A 19,955-nucleotide genomic window follows, 5' to 3' on the forward strand; every position below is an offset into this window, starting at 1 on the left:
ATATATATATATATGTAATTTATATTTTGAAAAATAGAATTTTGATTTTTGAAAAATGAGGTGGAACATATCTCATATATTTGATAGTTTAAATAACTGATCACGATATTACAATTAATATCTCATCTAGAAAGATAATAATATTACTTGATAATAGACTTAATCATCAAAACTAAGAAATTTATGATATTTATTTGTTCTGCAAAGTTTCCAACAGACCATTCCCCTTCCTAATATGATTTTTAAATGGGGTTTAGATTATTTGGGCTACTAAGTCTTCTATAGGTGCAAGCCCTCATGTTAATTACATCTTAAGCGTCTGATGTCACTTAATAAAACTTTCGATTAAATTGGGGTTTCGTCTTCAAGAATTCAAAGTTTAGTTTACACGATTGTTCATAGGGAAATTAATTGGGAATGGTTCAATTTAGAGCAATTATTTTGGAATCCAAATGAGTTAAAGGTATGGATATCACAGATTCTGAGGGGAACCTCAATGACTTCCCAAATTATCCCCACTATTCAGCTTTACATGTTGGAAATGATGATATTTGATGTTTACTCATGCCATTTTAATTCTAAATCTAGGACTTACGTTGCGCGACATACGATCAATGCAGACAACCTAGAAAGATGAGAGGATTTACGCCGTACTGAATGAACTTCCTCGGAATCCTAAATAGTGTTAATGCTTATATCGCACGACGTACAATCATGTGAACGTCTAAAAGATTGTGTGGAGATTTATGCCGTGCTAGACAATTAACCTCGAAGTCCTAAGGTTTTATGTTGTTTAAGTTGATGAATGGTTCAGTAGAGGATCGCACTTCGCTCCATATTTTAGCCTTGATGTTTCCCGAAGGTTGACCACCACTCGGTCTTATCTTCGCCTTGTTCTGCGAATAGAGACGGGGAGAGATAAACCATTTCTTAAACAACATATCCTATTCTTTGTTTTAGTGTTTTGATTGTAGAAGGTACACTTGAGTTGATGGTTGTGTTATTGTTATGATTGTCATTATCATTAAATCAATGAATTATGTTGTGGGGTTTTAAAAATTGTTAATTTTTTGCCAAGTTATTGTTTTGGTCGTGTGTCATAGGGTTTACGCCTAAACATATGTTCTATGTCCTCTATCATAAGGGTTTTTTTCACATGCTAGAAATGATAATATAAGGAGAGAAAGTGATTTAAAGAAACATCAAAGAATTTGCTTGAGGAGAAGATTGAGATAAGTAGTTTGTACTTTACTTGTTTTACTTATTATTGTTGTATAAACTTGTTTTTATATATAAATACATATTTGGTTATATCTTCCTCATGAGATCTGAGTAATTTACCTTATCTTACTCCTTGTAATGAGAAATAATCATGTAAAGAATTGAAATTGCTTATAAGTGCTTTAATTTCATAGTTGTGACGATTCAAACTTCGAACTTCATTTACTTAATTAATCTTGCCAACTGTTAAGTTAAAATTTGTTGTGAAATATAATGATCTGAAAGGGCTATGTTTTCTTCAACTAAGTAAGAATCACATTTGATCTCATAGATGAGAATGTAGTCCATGTGGTTAAGTTCTAACAAATAGGAAAATAACTTTTGATGGGCATAAATTGGTGATTCTAGAGTGACAGGCTAAAACCTCCAATTTAATCTAGAAGTTCAGAACCTAAGGCTAGATGTTAGCTGATGCGGAATTCGGGAAAAATTAAATTAAATTAATAATAATGATGCAATGTAACACAAACAATAATGTAATTTTAATGAAAATAATTTATCTTTAAAATCTCTTTTAAAGTCCCAATTCCCTTTTACATATAATGCAAGTATACATATCTTTCAAGTAATACATGGCTCTAATGTAGTCCTAGATATCGATCCCACAGGGAAACTGGAAATATATATAAGCTAGCTATATATTCTATTATGAACTAAAAATAAAAACAAAGTCAAGTACGAAGTTTGAAGTTAAACTACTTAAATGAAATGCTACTAAATATGCAGATGTACGACTATAACAAATAAATTAAACTGAATGTTAAACTTTCAAAAGTAAATTGCTAAAATAAAATAAAGGTTTTTGTTGACGAAAAGTTCAAGTATGAGAAAACATTCTTTTCCTTTACAATGAAAATATGGCTTGTGAAGAAATTGAAATCAGTTGAAAAATATATTTAAAAACTGTTTTGTGTCAAATAGGAGCAATTCTATTCTCTACCCTCTCCCGAGCGCTATGAATAATCTAGAGTTTAGTCCTTAATTCTGTAGTTAGGCTAGGAGGATACCGACTGTCACTCCAGAGCTCTCACTACTCCCTCACCTAAGAGCTAACATGCTCGCATTAGTTTCCAAACAACTGAACCAAATCAGGGATTCTAATATGTCACCTTAAAATCTTCTAATTCTACATCCAACAAAGTATATTTCTCTATTTATTTGCACCAGTCCCATGGATGAAATACTCTCCCATGAAATCAAATGTGATTTTCCCTTTGTTGTAGAAATCATATCCCCTTTTCAGAACATATATTTCTTAACAAATTTTAATTATTCTATTGGTAAGATCGAAAAGTAAATGAAGATCGTAGTTCAAATCATCACAAATTATTAACATTTAAAACCGTAGACATTTAAAACCGTAGAAAATAAAATCAATTTTTCACAAAATCATTTCTTCAAAATCGGGAGAAGGATAAAGAAGACTACTCATAATTCATGAGAAGTATACGATAAAACATGGATTTCATATATAAAAATAAGTTTACAAACAAAAGAAATGAAAAATGCAACTTAACTCACATTCCTTCCCAAGCAAATTCCTAGAAGTTCTCTCAAAGTCTTTCCCTCTTTACAATCACTCTCAATTCTCTTTTAGAAATGTAATGAACAAGAATTCTCTCACCTTCCCTCTCCTCTTACAACCTTAGAAGAAAATCTCCTCTTCTCACTCTCTTTAACTCTCGCCAATTCTCTCTCTCTCCCCCTTGTCTCCCTCTAGAAGCCCCCTTCCTTTTGGGCAGCTTCCTCTCAAAAGAGTTTTAATTTCCCTCCAAAATTCAAAAGTCAAAACTTTGAATTTCAAAAGATGTGCCTCCTTGATCCAAGAGTCAAATCCCTTTAATTTGGAACCTTTCATAGTGTATAAATGCATTGAATCACTTCATGGGGTGCTTAGAACAAGTGTCTCTTTGAAAATTCGTACAAAATTTGTCTCAAACTGTCTTAATTTAAAAATGTCGCGGCTGGCGCATCATGCACCAGCACTATGGATTTTGGCGCATCCTGTGTCAAACCCCAAAATTGGTTGTTTTTGCTCCAAATTTTGCTCCTTCTGCCATCTTTTCTCCAAATGCCTAAAAATGATATACCTACAACAAAAACACAAAAATACATTTCTTTAAAGCACAATATCACCAAAAATAGACATAAAAAGAGTACTTAAAACATTATATTATTTTTGTGTATCAAAAACTTAAATGTTACTTGTCCTCAAGTGACACTTTTATTACATAAAAGCATATGACTTTAGGATAGAGATTAACTTATCACTTCTATACTTTAGTTCAATAAATAAAATAACAAAATTTAAGAAAAATATTAATAACTTAGGTTCAAACTCCAAGTCTAGGAATATTTAGCAATCAAATTTAAGATTTCTGAATCTCTATTCTTTTCAAGAAGAATTACAATTTATCATGCTAAAGACCTTTAGAACATTCATATGAAAAAGAAATTCATAAAAACTTTACTCGAAATGCTACTAGTACTTCAATACAAGTTTAGAAAGTGTAATAAAGCTTCTTCCTTAAGTTGATTCAAGTGAAACCAATTTTTTATCAAGCTTCTCGTCAAGCTTCTCTTCACCTGTTTTTTTCTTTTCTTTTCTTTTTTTAGGATCTTTTCAATCCTTTCTTTTCTTTTTCTTTTTCCTTTTTCAGGTGAGGATTACTATATTTGGATAGTCTTTAATAGTTTTGAACTTCACTATCCTCTTCTTAAAGAACTCCATACCTCTCCTTACTTAATAAAGTCATACTAGTTTATGATTTTTCATAAAGCCTCATTCCTTTCTTCTTACATGAAGCTCTAAAATTCTTAACACTTCAAAAATATAATTTTTCTTTACTAAAAATTGAAAAGCATAATCTTATCCTATCATACCAAATATCTTTAACTTTAGAATTGACCTTCATTATTAAAAACCTTTTACCTAAATTTAATATAATAGTTATAAACATAAGTATAGTCATTTAAAGTTAAATTTTAATATCCCAATTCATGTTAAATAAATTTTAAAAAATATAGTCACTCTAGAACAAATAAAATTTAGTTTTCTCCATTTCAAAAGAAAATTTTCTTTCCCCCAAACTTAAATTTTTAAATAATTTTAAAATCATTTTAGTATAAAATTTTTGTTGGTGAAAAAAAATAATAAATACATAAAAATAAAAACTAACCTGTAGAGGATTATGAACATGAAATTGGTTTTGGTATACTGCATGTATTAACTATAAAACTACATACAGACTTTAAAGCAATAAATAAAACATAATATATTCTAAAGAAATTGCTAAGATATAAAACAAAAATACTAAATCTGAAAAATAAAAATTAAAAATACTACACATTCAACAAGCTCAAACTGAAAATACTAAAACTAAAACTGAAAAGTAAACAGTCTAAAATTACTATTACAAATTACCGGTCCGCAATATAACATAAAAGTCTGAATATAACAGTCTCAAATAAAAAATGCAACACAATACAAACAAACACAAACAACACATAACATCAAATCAAACTAATTCTAAACTATCAGCCCTCATCTTCTTCCTCACCACCATCATCATCATCTTCTTCTTCTTCTCTTGCTTCTTCATCTTCATCGCGAATGGGAGCATAGGGAATAGAGCTGGGGCAAGTAGGAAAGTTTTCATTAGGTTCGCCCTCACCACACCTTTTAGGGAACAAAGCTACTCATTTTGTAGAAGCATGATTCCACCCTCACCACACCTCTTAGGATGTTGGATCTTAATTTGTCTTGTGAATCATGCCCAAGGAATAAAACATTAGTCATATGAAAGAAGAGAGATAGAAATTTTTAAACACACTTTATATATTTAGTGAGATTTTCGTTCGAAGTTCATTTTCTTAAAAATTATCCTCCAATTTATAGTTCATAAGTAGGACATGATAAATTACATTAACATCCTTATTAAAAAGGGGAAGTTACTAAAATTAATGAGCCATCACATTTACACACTTGTAACTGAATAACATTTATTTTGATCCCGTAACTATTGTTAACATCACTATATTGCTGTAACTGCCTTAAATACTAATTTACATTCGTTAACTGTCAAATTTGGTTGCTTGAAGTTCATTCGGTCGGCCATGATTCATTTGGCCGACCACACATCCTTCGATCAAAATAATGACCTTTGATTGCACATTCTATCGAGACTGAACGTGGAGAGAAATCGATCTTGGGTATGATTATTTCATCGGGTAGAAGGTGAATCACTGTAATCCAAAAATAGCCTTCATTCAGTCTATGCGTTTTTACTGAAGAACTTCTTCCTGGGCAACTGCTGATTTTCCTAATGGAAGTTACTGGAAAGTAGGTGCTGATGCAACTATGCAATATTCGTCAGATCGTTCGTTTTCTTCATTTGATCGACTTATCAAATCGTCCAATCCTCGAGATTTGCGTTGATGCATTCTTAATTTACATTGAAGTTGTCTGAGATATCAGCTATTTCGACCTGATTGTTCCATAATCTCTTACAATTTGATAACTCAGAATTGAGATCAATATATTCTAACTCAATGATGTCTTGCTTAAAATAAATTCCATTTAACTTGCTATTTGATCCTCGAGACTTGCGTTGATGCATTCTTAATTTATAGTGAAGTTGTCTGAGATATCATCTGTTTCGACCTGATCATTCCATAATCTCTTACAATTTGATAACTCAGAATTGAGATCAATATATTCTAACTCAATGATGTCTTGCTTAAAATAAATTCTATTTAACTTGCTATTGAATCAATGTATAATATAAACATGTATTTTTATATGTATATGTATTTATATTTATTTTTTTTAAATATATTTTAATCGATAAAAATTGGCTTATTTTTTTGTTGATAATAATAGGTGCATTTGCATACATATCACATAATTTTTATGTGTTTACATATCTGCCGCCTAACCATTTATATTTGTATGCATGCCATTTAAATATTTAAAATAACATAAAAAATACCAACATTACGATGTTTTTAAAAATGAAATATACCTTTCCATGCATAGTAAAATACTAAAGTATGATAAATGTAAATGTCAAATTTTAAGTGTTAGATATTCAAATATATATACCGATTGGTTCGACCGCGAATCGAAATTCAGCATGTTTGGTCCAAGCTCAAAATTTTTTCCTTATAAAATCAAGATTGAGCTGGTCAGATCAGGGTTGAAGCGGCGAGCTGGTCCGATTTTTAAAGAATCTGCATGGTAAAATATTTTTCAATTTTAACATTTTAATTTTGTTGAGATAAGAAAAAATAATACATTTGAATTAAAAATACAGAAAACTGTTGTGTATAAAATTTTTATTAAAAATATTGCTCAAAATATTTAAAGTATTGTCTTAAACAAAAAGTTATTTACTGTCAATAAAAAAAATATTAATATATCTTCATTATATTATTTAAATTTTATTAAAATGATTTAATTATTTATTACATCCTCCAGTTTACCTGTGGTTGAACTGTTAAATCTTAAATCTTTCTTTTTTTGTTCCATCTCTTGTCTAGTTTTAATAACATTGATTTGAATGCATTAAAATGATTTAAATATTTATTACATCCTTCAGTTTACTTTCGATTGAACTGTTGAATCTTAAATCTTTCTGTTTTTTGTTCCATCACTTGTCCAATTTTAATAACCTTGATTTGAATGTATTAAATTTTCATAATAATATTATAAATTAAATTTATCTAAAAAATAATATTATTTAACTTTGAAAATTAACTTGGTGAAGTTCTCAAAGTGAGCATTACTTTTGTTTATTCTCTTCTATTATGTTTGATTTGAATGCCTTTGATTTTATCTCAATTATTTTTACAATTAATGAATCTTTTACCATTCATGAATTAATTTGTACAATTATTTCTTCATATTCTTTTGATCTTGTTATAATATTTCTCCTCTATCTTAGAATTCATTCTTGTAAGAATATATCTATTATGAATACTGGATAACATTATATGAAATTCTTCATATATATATATATATATATCTCTATATATATATATCTATATATATATATATATATATAATTTATTCCATTATTTATTTATTTATATTTGTAAAACTATTTATTCAAATTTTTATATGAAAATTCAAGTACTCGTTCAAATTTTTAATTCATTTAAATTCTCATTCATTCATCATAAATAAGTCAATTATAAATCAAATTAATATAGTGAATAATTCAAATAAGTCAAAATTGAATATCATTTGAAATTTCAGCATAAATTCATACCAAACAGTTTACAATTTTAATCGAACAAGTACAACCGTTAACGATTATAACCCTAGCCGTGCGCCTCCGGACTTCCAAGCCTCGCCGTCTCTGCCCCTCCCTGCCAGAAACCTAAACCCTCGCCATCTTCTAGCTTGCAATGGACTCGAGGAAGAACGGCGCTACCGCGGCTTTTCACGAGCTCGTCAAGCACCACATTGAATCCTTCGATTACTTCCTCGACGAAGGGCTAGAGAAGGCTCTCATGGCGATCGAACCTGTGCATATTGTTGACCCATTCACTGGGTCGAAGCTAAAAAATATCCTTTTTTTATTTATCTTTTATGCACCTATTAACAACTTTTAAGTTGGTGTAGTTTGATCCTTGACGCTTTTCACTATTTTTTGAGAAGCCATACTTGTATCCTCCTACGAGAAATGGACGACTGAGTGAACCTATCTTTCCGGCTGAGGTTAGGTTTTTCTCCTTTTCATTAGTTTCATTATCTATTATTTATTTTGTAACATAAACTTTGATTTTTGCTGTTGGTCCTGGAGCAGTGCAGGCAAGCGAAGTCTACGTATAGAGGTGAATTCAAAATAGAAGTTGGGTTCCAGTATGATGGAGGAGTCGTCATAAGAGAGAAAATTAGCTTTGGGCATCTGCCGATTATGTTGATGGTCTTGTTCTGCCTTTTATTTTCATATATTCAATCATATCTCTGCATATCACTTTTTCATGCTCTCCATATATGTTGATAATTCTATATATACATTGTTTCCTAACTTATTTTTTTAACCTAAAGTTTCTAGAGTGCCTTCTCTGCTGGGCTGTAAGGCTGCAAGTAGGATTTATAAATTTATCTTTAGTATTTTTGTAAATATTTAGAGGAATAGAATTAATATTTGAAAACTGTTTGGCATGATAAGTGTTAAATCTTGCTAAATCCTGCTAAAATATTTCACTTTTGAATTTAGGATTTGAAATTTGTCTGGAAGAAGTCCTTAAATTTTTTAAATCCTGTGAATGGTGGGATTTAGAAAACCTGAATTTAAGCAATAATCGAATTGAAACTAAAATTGTCAAAATAATAGGACTTAAAGTCCCCAAAAATTATGTCTGTTGCGATTTAAGCTAAAAAACTCTAAAATCCTGCCTAAATAGGATACCAAACGGCCCTAAATTTTTTGTTTTTGATCTCTCTTTGAATTTATTGGTAGGATATGATAACATGCAAATGATGTATTTCTTATTCACAATTATCTGACAGCCACAAAATTTGCTTTTGCAGTCAAAGATTTGCCATTTAAAAGGATCCGATCCTCGAAAATTAGTACATTATAAAGAGGAGGCTACTGAAGTTGGCGGGTGAGTAGCATCTCATTTTATATTTATTTATTGATTGGCCACTGCTGATTCAAGTTGATAGCCTACTGTTTAGAACATTTTATTTTTGAAAATTATTTTTATTTGGAAGATTTACATACATACCACCACTCTATTCCTTTGTAACTACATATCTAACACCTAAACTTCAATTTTTACATACATACCACTGTACCCATGCATGAAAAAGGTGTATTTCACTTTTTAAAAGTTAAAATATTGTTATTTTTGACGCGATATACAAGATTTGGGCGGTATGATTGTTAACATAAAATTTAAGTATTAGATATGTAAATACATAGGAATTGGCTGGTATGTACATAAATGCCCCTTTTTTATTTTCTAATTTTGATAGAAAAAGTAATTGCTAATTCTACTTCTTACAAATTTGTGAATAAATGTGTGCGCATTTATGTTAGTCATGCTTAGACTACAAAGGGAATGCTTCTATATTAGAAATTCTCAATTATAGCCATTTTTATGAGCAATTTTTATTTGGAGTTTTTGTATTTTTTGGTATTGTAATACACTGTTTTCTTTTCGATCAAAATAGGCGATTTCTTAAAAAAATTCTTCTAAGTTGATTTAAAGTGGTGCAAAACTTGTCTGTTTGGTAAATTTTTGTTGCGATATTGAATGGGTTCATTTGATGACCAAGATACATATTTAATTTTTACAATCATAAAAAAAATTTCTAATCTAATTAATATATAACTAAGTAAAATATTTTAGTTAATTAATTAAATAAAATGTTAGAACTTAAAATCCATAAAACAATTTTTCTGGGAAGGCACTTAAATTTGCATTTGATTTGATAAAATTTGTTTTCTTAGTTAGAGTTTTAATAAAGATAGTGAGCATCTCCATATTTGAGGAGAGAGCAAGGTAGGCAGTAAGAGCATAACCAATTATTGGTCAGCTCCTTTTACCATATGAAGTGATATAGTAACTATTTGTCATTATTCAGTAATTGAGGAGTTATCAAATCATGCTAGAAATTGATCAAATAAAGTTGGCGTAGAAATTGGATATGATGAACATTTTTACCTATGATGAACATTTTTACCCAGAGTCATGCAACTAAGGAAGAAAAAGAGAGAATGAGAAAATGGTGAATGTTCTTGTTATTAACTCTTGAATAAACCAGTGAAAACAGAAGACAAAGCTTTATTATTTATTTATAAAATGAGTACAAAATGCTACAACCACTCATTATGCAAGGAAATAGATATATAAGAAAGAAAGAAACCAAGAAAATAAAGAAGAAAAACGGTAAGTGATGCGAAAGACGTGTCGCCAAAATGTGTTCCTTTTAGCGTGACCGGTTTAGCTTTATATGGTGGTTGTAATACTCTCCCAACAAGATAGACAATATAGATTCTTGATGGACATCTTGAACATGAGTGTCGATAACATGCAATGAGGTAGTGCTTCGATGAATATATCGACAAGTTGATGATTGGATCAAATTGACATTTTTTGATAGTTTAATCCATCGCTTTTTTCTTGAACGAAGTGATAGTCAATTTCAATGTTTTTTGTTCGTTCATGAGATGTTTGGTTAGTTGCTAAATGTATGATGGCTTGATTATTACAAGAAATAATAATTGGGAGTTATATATGCACCTTCAAATTATGTAGAAGTTGATTGAGTGAAATTAACTTGTTGACAGTTGCTATGAGGACCTTATATTTGGCCTTGACAGATGATCGAGACCATCATTTTAAAAGCGCGCTTCACCTGTAAAGCAAACCGTAACGCGAGACGCTTGATACTCTTTGCTGTCATGCGATATAAGCGAGCGTAGCGTGCTTTGCAGAGCTGAAGTGATTTGGTTCGGTTCACATGAGAGGAAATAAGAGTTTCAATTTTACTCTTGCATTGAAGTAGTATAAATAGCAGGGTGCTTGAGAGTCGAGTAACTCATGGGAGTCGAGCATCATCTTTGATTTCGACCTACAGTTCTTAGTGTGCTTCAAACAGTTATTCATTCGACTTTGGCTTGGGTTTCAATCGCAGGAGGCCTTCAGCTTTGGCCAGGGCTTTGACTGTGGTAGGCAGACTCTGTGAGCGCTTAGGGTTTGAGAGGGTCTCGTAAACCTTCGACTAAAGTGAGATTTCGAGCTTGCTGAAGTCGAGGGGAGAACCCTCAGATTTGACCGAGTGAGAAGCTGTGATCTAAACCTCAAGCAACAAACATGTATGCTTCTTATGTATATATTTGATATTTATTTATGATACTATGATATCATTTATATATATATATATATATATATATATATGATATTATATGAAATGGTATATTTCACTCTAGAGAAACTTATCTTAAGGATTTTAAATGTTATATAATTAAATGTTAGAATTTAGATGCTTTATTATTGTTCATGAATGTATTTATATATTAATAGTTTTATATAATCTATTAGTGCCAAACTTTAAAATTGCACAATTGGGCACTAAGGTGCTTTTCGTTTGTAAGGCGAGGCGTCAGCCTTTAGGCGTTTGAGATGCAAGCCTCAAATTTTAAAAATTATGTAAATTAATAATTTTTTTAAAATTAGAAAGTGTGAATTGAAAAAGTAAGATATTAATATTCTAACTTATTACAATATTAAAATGTAATATTATAGCATTTTAGCTAAAAAAAAAAATAAATTGTGTAGAAGTAGAAATAACATGTTATATCATAACATTAAATTATGAAAAAACGTGGGTTATACAAATGTTAACCCATCAAATTATGCAAAAACAACAAAATCTAACAATTAAAATAACTTTAATGTAATTTATTCACCCCGAATCATACTTCCCTCCTCTTAAATATGAATATAATAATTCATCAATATTTAAAATTTTAAATTTAAATGTCTATATTACTCTCAGTATTCAATTTATTTTTATTATAATCGTTGAAATAATAAATTATTTATCTCGAGCTTTATCCTTAGTCGTATTTATATTCTCCCATTCTTCATTACAATTAATTTCAATTTTTTTTACTTTTTAATGAATAATCGTTTATAAAAATATTAATTAAAATAAATGCTATGCTAATTTTAGAATTACAACTACATAAATTTTTATTGATATATATTTCTTTTAATTCTTGTTGTTTAGTGTATGAGATGTGAGGGTTAATAGTTGAGGTATATTTATATTATTTTGACTTTTGTTAAAATATTGCGGATAGCCTTAAAAATTTGAGATGTTTTTTGAGGCGAGGCACGCCTGAAGGTGTTCCTCAACCCTGTTGAGGTGTACGCCTCACTGAAGGATAATGAAACGTAAGCCTCATTGCAAGTTTTTATAAAAAGCGCTGAGACAAGCCTCAAGATACACATCATAACGTGCAATTAAACAACAACTATCACTTTGGTCAATAAAAGTATCGCTTCACTATGCACTTTGAAGCAAAAATAAAGACTTGCACATTGTATTGCACTTTGTGTTTTGATAACTTTGATTGTGACACTATATGTTACTTTTTTATTCTTGAAGTTACCAAGGAGTTTCCTAGAAAGATAAAATATCCAAAAATTGATCTTTTTTGTGTCGCTACAAGACCCCCAATCCACATCGGTAAATGCTTTGAGGTGCAATATGGATGATCTTGCAAATTGGATTCTCTGTCCAGAAGCATATTTTTTGTATTCAGGAGGTAGTAGATGGCTACAAGGTGCCAGACATGCAGTTAGTCAGATTTTTGGCTGAGCTTATGAACAACAAAAACTATTTATGGTCTTGATAAGGTCATGTTGATAGACATCCGATAAGATCAATATTATAAGGGGTCGGTCAAGAAATCTCCATTGGAGGCATTAAGTTGATTTTGAGGGTCCATGGGTCTTTTGTTTGATTTACGAACAAGCATACACACATCTTCTAAAAGTTGTGAAGCATATTAATTTTGTGAAAGAGGAATCACTTCACTTGATCTAGCAATCTTAAGCCTAATGAAGTATCTTAACTTTTCGAGGTTTTTTAAATGAAATTGTGAGTGCAAGAAAGCTTTTGTGGCATTAATGGCTTTATTAGATGCCCTGTGATTATAATGTCATCAACACAGACGAGGAGAGCTATGAAATTATCGCCCGTCCCTTTGGTGAATAAAGAGTAATCTAATTTTGATTGGGTGAATTCGAAATGGATTAGAGACTGCGAGAAATTTGAATGCCATTGCCTAGTAGCCTATTTTAATCCATATATGAATTTTCTTAGATGGCAAAAAGTTGTTGATTTGTAGATGGTGCTGCCCTTTAACGGTGTATCCTTTTGGTAACTCTATGTAAACTTCTTCAAAAAGGTCCTTATAAAGAATACATTGTTGATATCTTATTAAATTAGAATCTAATTTTGTGTAACGACAAGGGCTAATTGCACTTTAATAGTAGCCATTTTAGCGAAGGTAAAATGTCTCATCAAAGTCTGTGGCTTGTTGTTTGTATCCTTTGGCGATAAAACACACTTTGTACTTATTGATTTATCTATTTGAGTTATATTTATTTTTTTTAAAGTCCATTTACCTTCAATGATGTGTTTTTTAGGTGGAATAGTGGTGATAGACCAATGGAGTGTTTGGGGGCGGCGGTGTGGTGCCGCACCACAATTTTTCTTGTTTGACAAAACTTCGTTCTCAAAAAACTGCAGCTAAAAGTTGAGTTTTCCTATCAGACCTTGCTACCTGCGGTGGTTGCTAGAAAGCTGCGTTTTGAATTTAAATTTTTTCTTTGTGATAGGCACCACAATTTTTTGTACAACTTCTTCAGCAGCTTCACAACTGCTTCTTCCAACAACTGTAGCTGCCCCAAACAGACCTTTTGTGGAGTTCTAAAGTGACGAGCTCGTCACTAGGGGTGTAAACAAGCCGAACTTGAGCGAGCTTAGGCTCAGCTGGTGTTCAACTCCTTAAAAATTACCACTCTTTGTATTCGGTTTGTTTATATTTCGAACAAAAAAAATGTGTTCGTGTTAGACTCGCTTGCTTAGCGAGCTGAACACGTGCTGTTCATGAACAAAGAGTCGTTTTGTCAACCTTAGTCATGCAATCGTAGGATTTTAGGGGTTGGAGCGAGATTTAAATCTTATGATTTATATTAAAACATAATTTAAATATCACATAGTATATTTTTTTTCTATTTTTTAATTAATAGTTTTAATTGATTATAAATCTTTGTAGGCTTGTAGTCAATTAAAATTTTTAAAAATACTACTCATCAAATATATTTATGTGCTACATATATATGTAAATATATATATGTTTAACATGAATGAACAAATCTTTGTTTGTGTTAGACTCGTTTATATATCGAGCGCAAAAAAAAAAAAATTGTTCTTGTTCGACTGGTTAACTTAGCTAAGGAATCAAACACGAGCTTCTAAATGAGCCTAACACGAACTGCTCACAAACAACGAGCCATTTTGATAGCCTACTCGTCATCCATGGCTTGCTGCGATTCAGGCACCTTAACGGCTTGATGATAATTTTGAGGTTCAAAGTTTGATTATATGTTTAAAATATAATACCCGCTTGAGGGTGATAAGGAATCATTTGAATGATGATTGATAAGAGATTAATTAGTTTGTTGAGAACTTTGATGAGGTATTGGTGTCAACATCATTAGCAAGTTTATCTAATTTAGACAAATTGCAATGATGCTTGCGAAAGTAAGACTACGGTTTAATAACTTTGTTAGAGTGTCGTGTAGCGATTCTCGTAGGAGGTGGATGCATAGTATTAGCTTCGTTAGCATTTTCATGGTTAAGGGTATCTATATGTATTAAGTATTGTTTTGGTGAGCTCTCGATAATGGCATTTGGTGGACAAAGTTGGAAGACGGGTCAATGTTGATTTATTTGTTCATACAAGATTGGAAAGGGAATTGATCCTTGTGAAAGATTGTCTCGGATATGAAAGTTTGTTGGGATTTGGGATCATATAATTTATAAGCTTTCATCTGGGGAGATATCTTAGGAAGGCACAAACATGAGCACGAGTTAGAAATTTTGTTTGATGAGTGGTGAGGGTAGAGACAAAAAGGCTAAACTTTCAAAAACCCAAAGGTTGAGTAATCAATGTTAGCATTGTATCGTAATTCATAAGGGATTTTGAAATTAAGTATAAGTGATGGTATTTGATTAATTAAGAAGTGGCGGTTAGAATGCATTCAGTCCAAAGGCTTATGGGGATGTTTGATTGAAAATATATAGCTCGAGGAACATTTAGTAAGTGTTGATGTTTACCTTCAACTACTGATTTTTTTTTGTGATCTATAAAAGTAGATGTTTACATTAAACATGTAATATCTCTACCGAAGTGAATACGCATGTTTCAGATTTGGTAGGGAAATGATGGTCAGAGATATGTCTCTTATTTGTGAATAGCTTGGTACTTGGAATAATGTGTTTGAATGCCCGAATCAACCATCCATTGAATATCAGATTTCGATTTTGAGTTTAAGGTAGATGAAAGACATGATTGAATGATTCCTACCATTGCTAGTACGTGTTGCATTGGAGTTTAAGTGATTTACTAAAATTGTCATCAATTGGTGTTCTTACTTATTTAATGATTGGAAAGTGTTCACATCCTCCAAGGTTTTATTTTTCTCCGACGTGAACACCTCATTGACACTAATGTTTGATTCTTTGTTGAATTACTTTCATTTGAAACCCAGAGGATTGTTGTGTAGTTTGTAACATTTCTTTATTGTGTGATCTGGAACGTCGTAATACATGCAATAAGGCTTTTCCATCTTATTTTGTTTACCATTGGAACTTCCTGCTCCAGAGTTTCTGCCTCCAGTTCCCAATTCATTGGTTTTGTTGTGTGGTTTGACAGCAAAAGCAATGCCATGTTCATCCCCATTAATTGTATTCATCGAGCTGGTTTGGGATGCTTTACGCTGATCGTTTTCTTGTGTGATTAATGAAAAAATGCTAGTGGAGGGAGGGGATCCATCGGTAGAATTTGCCCTTTAATTTGGGAAATAAACTAGTCGAGACCCATGAGAAAGGATAGTGTGTACTCATTATGATGATAGGATGTGATCTATTTTATACCTCCTTAAGAGCATTTCCCGCAAGTGCATGCCAGTTTGAAATTGTTCAATTCATTCTGTATGGTTTTCAACTTAGTGAAGTATATGCTAACTGAACTTTGTCCTCGTTTCAGAGAGATTAGTTCTTACCTCAGTTGAAAGATTTTGGGACCATTATTCTGTTCGAAATGATATTTGAGTTCGTTCCAAATTTCTGATGCATTCTCTAGATATATAATGCTTGTGGAAATGTCTTTGGAAACATAGTTGATGATCTAAAGATAACATTATTATTATTTCTAATCTAGTAGTTCTCAAGATTGGAATATGCTTCTATGGGTGTAGCAAAAGAGCCATCTATACGTCCTTGCTTATTTTTAGCAGATAAGATGATAATCATGGCACAACTCCACAAGTAGTAATTGTCACCAGTGAGAATTTGTGAGACCAATGCCATACCTGGTTAGTTGGAATGGTGAGAGCATCTTCCATTATGGATCTGCTTCCTGTTTCTTCCGAGGATCGCCCTCCCTGATGATTCTTCCAAGGCAGGCGAGAGTAGGGCGAAGGTGATATGGAGTTGGAAGATGCCATTGGTGTTCTTTGAGATGCGATGCGAAGCGATGTAAAAGACAATGGTGATCAGGCATAGGAGGACGAAGGATGAGAGGCCCCTTTTTGTTTATAGTGGAAGAGCACACTCCTTGATACCATCTTGAAGAACGCAGGGAAAGCAAAAGACAAACCTTTATTATTTATTAATAAAATGAGTACAAAATGCTACAACCACCCATTATGCAAAGAAATAGATATATAGATACATATAGAGCTGAGATGAGATTAAAAGAAAGAAATAAATCAAGAAAATTAAGAAGAAAGATGGCAAGTGATGTGACAGGTGTGTTGCCAAAACATATTTCGATAGTGTTCGCAGTTTCAACTTTATATGATGGTTGTCATAAAACCTATCCTTTGACTCGATTAGTTTTGAGAATGAGCTATAGGGAGGGGGGATGTGAAGTAGGTGGCGATAAATATCAGAGATCAATTCTTTTTTATCCTATCACAAATAGGGAGTCAAGAAGTTAAGATATGTTAGCATATTCCCTGACTTATACATAGGAGTAATATATAATTAGTAGAGTTTAAAAGTATATCATAAAAATAGAACAAATATTTAACCAAGGGCTTGTTTATGATCAATTTTGCTTTTTTTTTTTTTTTCATTTGTTTACAAAAACATGTTTGTTTAGTGTGCTTTTTACATATTTTTATTTTTTGTGTCTTAAAATAAATTAATGTTTTTAAAAAGACTCAAAATAACTTTTAGGTGTTTTCATATATATTAGTGCTGTATTATTTCAAATCAAAACATACACAAAATAAAATAAATATAAAAAATAAAAAATAAAAAATAAAAGTGATCCCAAATGACCCCTAAGCATTTTACGGATATGTCAAAGAAAATACACGAGCTCATAAATTTATTTGTGCTTCTATGCCAATTTATTTGTATGATATCTTTTTTGTTCTAGCAAATTGTTTTTAGTGAATAATTGATGTTAACTAGTGCTCGACCTAGAACTATTATCTTTTTCACAAGTTATTCTATTTCTTCTAGTATAATATTTTGCATTCATCTACTTTTCAGATATTTCATTTCTAATGGGCTGGAGCGGCTTGGTCGTCTTTTAATGATTCAAAAGCGCAATCATGTGAGATTTTTGAGATCATCAATCTGAATATTCAAACTAGCATCATTCATTATTGATAATGAAAATTTTCATTCTTTGTTTCAATGCATTTTAACATGCCTTTCTTGTCAACCTTTTGCATAATTTCTTGGATAGTTTAGAGGTATTTTGGTAACAGTCCATTCCAATTAAAATACATGTTTCTTATTTCAGCCAGTGAGTGTTGTTCGTCGTAGTTTTCGTGGTCGAGGAGATGGTTTCAGTGATAAAGCAGTTGGAATAAGGTACTATTCTTACTATTCATTTGGTTAATCAAGTTTTTCATATGCTTGTTTTGCTTGTTTGCTTTTTCCTTGCGTTTTTAATCTGGCCTTCTCTTCATTTTTGTACACTTTTTGTTTTGGCGGTATTCGTCTGGATAGAGAAATTTTCCTACATACATTCTAATGCTTTCTTAGATATTTGTTAAAAGAAAAGAGGAGAATGTGAACTAACACATTTAATTTTATAATCAAACCCATCTCTTTGGAGCTAATTAGATTGCAAACTACTCTTGCTTGTTAACAAATGAATGTGGGAAGCATTATTAATAGTTTAATCATGGTTACATTTTGTAATGAGTTGAGCGAACAATGATGAGAAAGGAATCAATAATTTAAATTTGATGAGGTTTGCGTAGTTTTCTTTTCCCTTTCTAATTTTCCCCATTTAACACTTCTTGTTGAGTTTTTTTTTATTTAATCCTTTTATTTCAATGCTGGCTGAGGGTGGGGATGTAAGCAAAGGAGAGGGAGTTGGAGGATGAATGGGAGCGCGATATAAAGGTTCATAACTGGAAGATAGTGAAGCAGCTAGAGGAGAATGGGGATGGAGAGATAAATAGGTGGTGGTGGTCGTAGTTTAAGGGGTGTCGGACTGTTGGAGAGGAAGAGTGATGGATTATGGCCAATCTTAATTACAAAAAAGAGTTTTCTAAGCAAAATTGCTCAATTTAATAGCTAATATGACAATTCCAAGAAATTTTGATTCCTGCTTCCTTGGCTTGGAATAGAGCTGTGTAAGTTGTTAAAGAAGTTAGAACAATAATAAATGTGAGGGAAATATCAAGTTTAGGGTAGACGTGAGCATGAAGAAGGCAGAGAGTCAGTATGAAGTAGCTTTCAAGTTTCTTTGTAGGAAGAGGAAGTGAGGGAGCAGGTAGGAGAGGTGGAGAGATAAAGAGATTTTGGTTTTTTTTTCTCTTATTTGGGGAGGGGGTTGGGAGTTTTGGGGTGGGTGTTTTTGGGGGGTGTTATAGAAAGGCGAGGGAGTGAATCAAGACAATCATAATCACAAAGTGGAGTTTACTAAACACGCAACACAAGAACTTTTAGATATAAAATTAATATTGCAATTTCAGCGATTGTAGGTTTCCTGCTTTTGGACCTTGAAATAGTGTTGTTTAAGTCAGAAGAAATGCTGCAATGGTAGTTATTTATAGAAATAATTCTTAAATTTTGTTGGTCTTTCTATTAGAACAGCATAGTGAGTGTTAGTCAACATGCAAGGAGTTAATATTTTTAACAAATTAAATGCTAAATCTGGCTTTTAGCAAATAAAATAATAAATGACAGTTCAATTGATGTATCTGATTGAATTATTTATTTGGACACCTATCTTTTGTGGTATCGTAATAGATGCTGTTTTAGTTTTTTATTAACATATAATACTAAACAAAGATTATTTTTTTACAATTAATCAAAATTTTATTCTACCTAGAAAAGGTAAAACACTACACTTAGCGTATGTTGATATAAATAATTTTCAAAAAGAATTGAAGAGCCAATGCTTCTACGGAATAATGAACACTTTAGCTGTCTAACTTTGTATCACTAGTATTTTTGATGATAGACTTGAAAGTAACGTTGAAATTAGGTTTTATATCCCCATTGCACCAAAGTTTCTTTAATAAATATGTCACCGTACATCCTATTTTTATATTGTCATGTAGGTTAGTATACCCAAGGAGATCTTCGTACCAAAATAATGCAGATAAATTTAGATCAACAAGGATTTATCAATAGTTTAATGTATCTAAGACAGTAATTGCTTATAAAATCAGCATTTATTTCTTCTTGATGAGAGTACTTAGATGTATTAATATTTTTACTATCATCTACAGATAGCGACATCGACATGGATAATTTTAATATTCATTTTCATCAATCAATATCAGTGTACATATTAGTTTTGGTGTTATGTCTATTTTTTTGAATATCATATCGCATCTTAATCACGCGCGCGCGCACAAAAAAAAATGAATAT

At 31.4% G+C, this 19,955-nt stretch overlaps 1 protein-coding gene across 2 annotated transcripts in view; it reads left to right on the forward strand.

Moving 5' to 3' along the window:
• The first annotated feature begins 7,590 nt into the window (after positions 1-7,590).
• Positions 7,591-19,955, forward strand: part of LOC110033419 (DNA-directed RNA polymerase I subunit 2) — a 109,191-nt gene continuing 96,826 nt past the window's right edge. The window contains exons 1-6 of one of the 2 annotated variants that reach the window (XM_020737388.1): positions 7,591-7,852; positions 7,932-8,005; positions 8,094-8,213; positions 8,825-8,901; positions 17,609-17,672; positions 17,865-17,935. In XM_020737388.1, the coding sequence (XP_020593047.1) occupies positions 7,693-7,852; positions 7,932-8,005; positions 8,094-8,213; positions 8,825-8,901; positions 17,609-17,672; positions 17,865-17,935 (566 nt within the window). In that variant the 5' untranslated portion in view covers positions 7,591-7,692. Of the gene's footprint in view, positions 7,853-7,931; positions 8,006-8,093; positions 8,214-8,824; positions 8,902-17,608; positions 17,673-17,864; positions 17,936-19,955 lie in introns of those variants that run through there. The other variant, XM_020737389.1, reaches the window with a different exon arrangement.

This window comes from Phalaenopsis equestris, unplaced genomic scaffold (assembly GCF_001263595.1).
Source record: "Phalaenopsis equestris unplaced genomic scaffold, ASM126359v1 Scaffold001176, whole genome shotgun sequence".
NCBI lineage: Eukaryota > Viridiplantae > Streptophyta > Magnoliopsida > Asparagales > Orchidaceae > Phalaenopsis > Phalaenopsis equestris.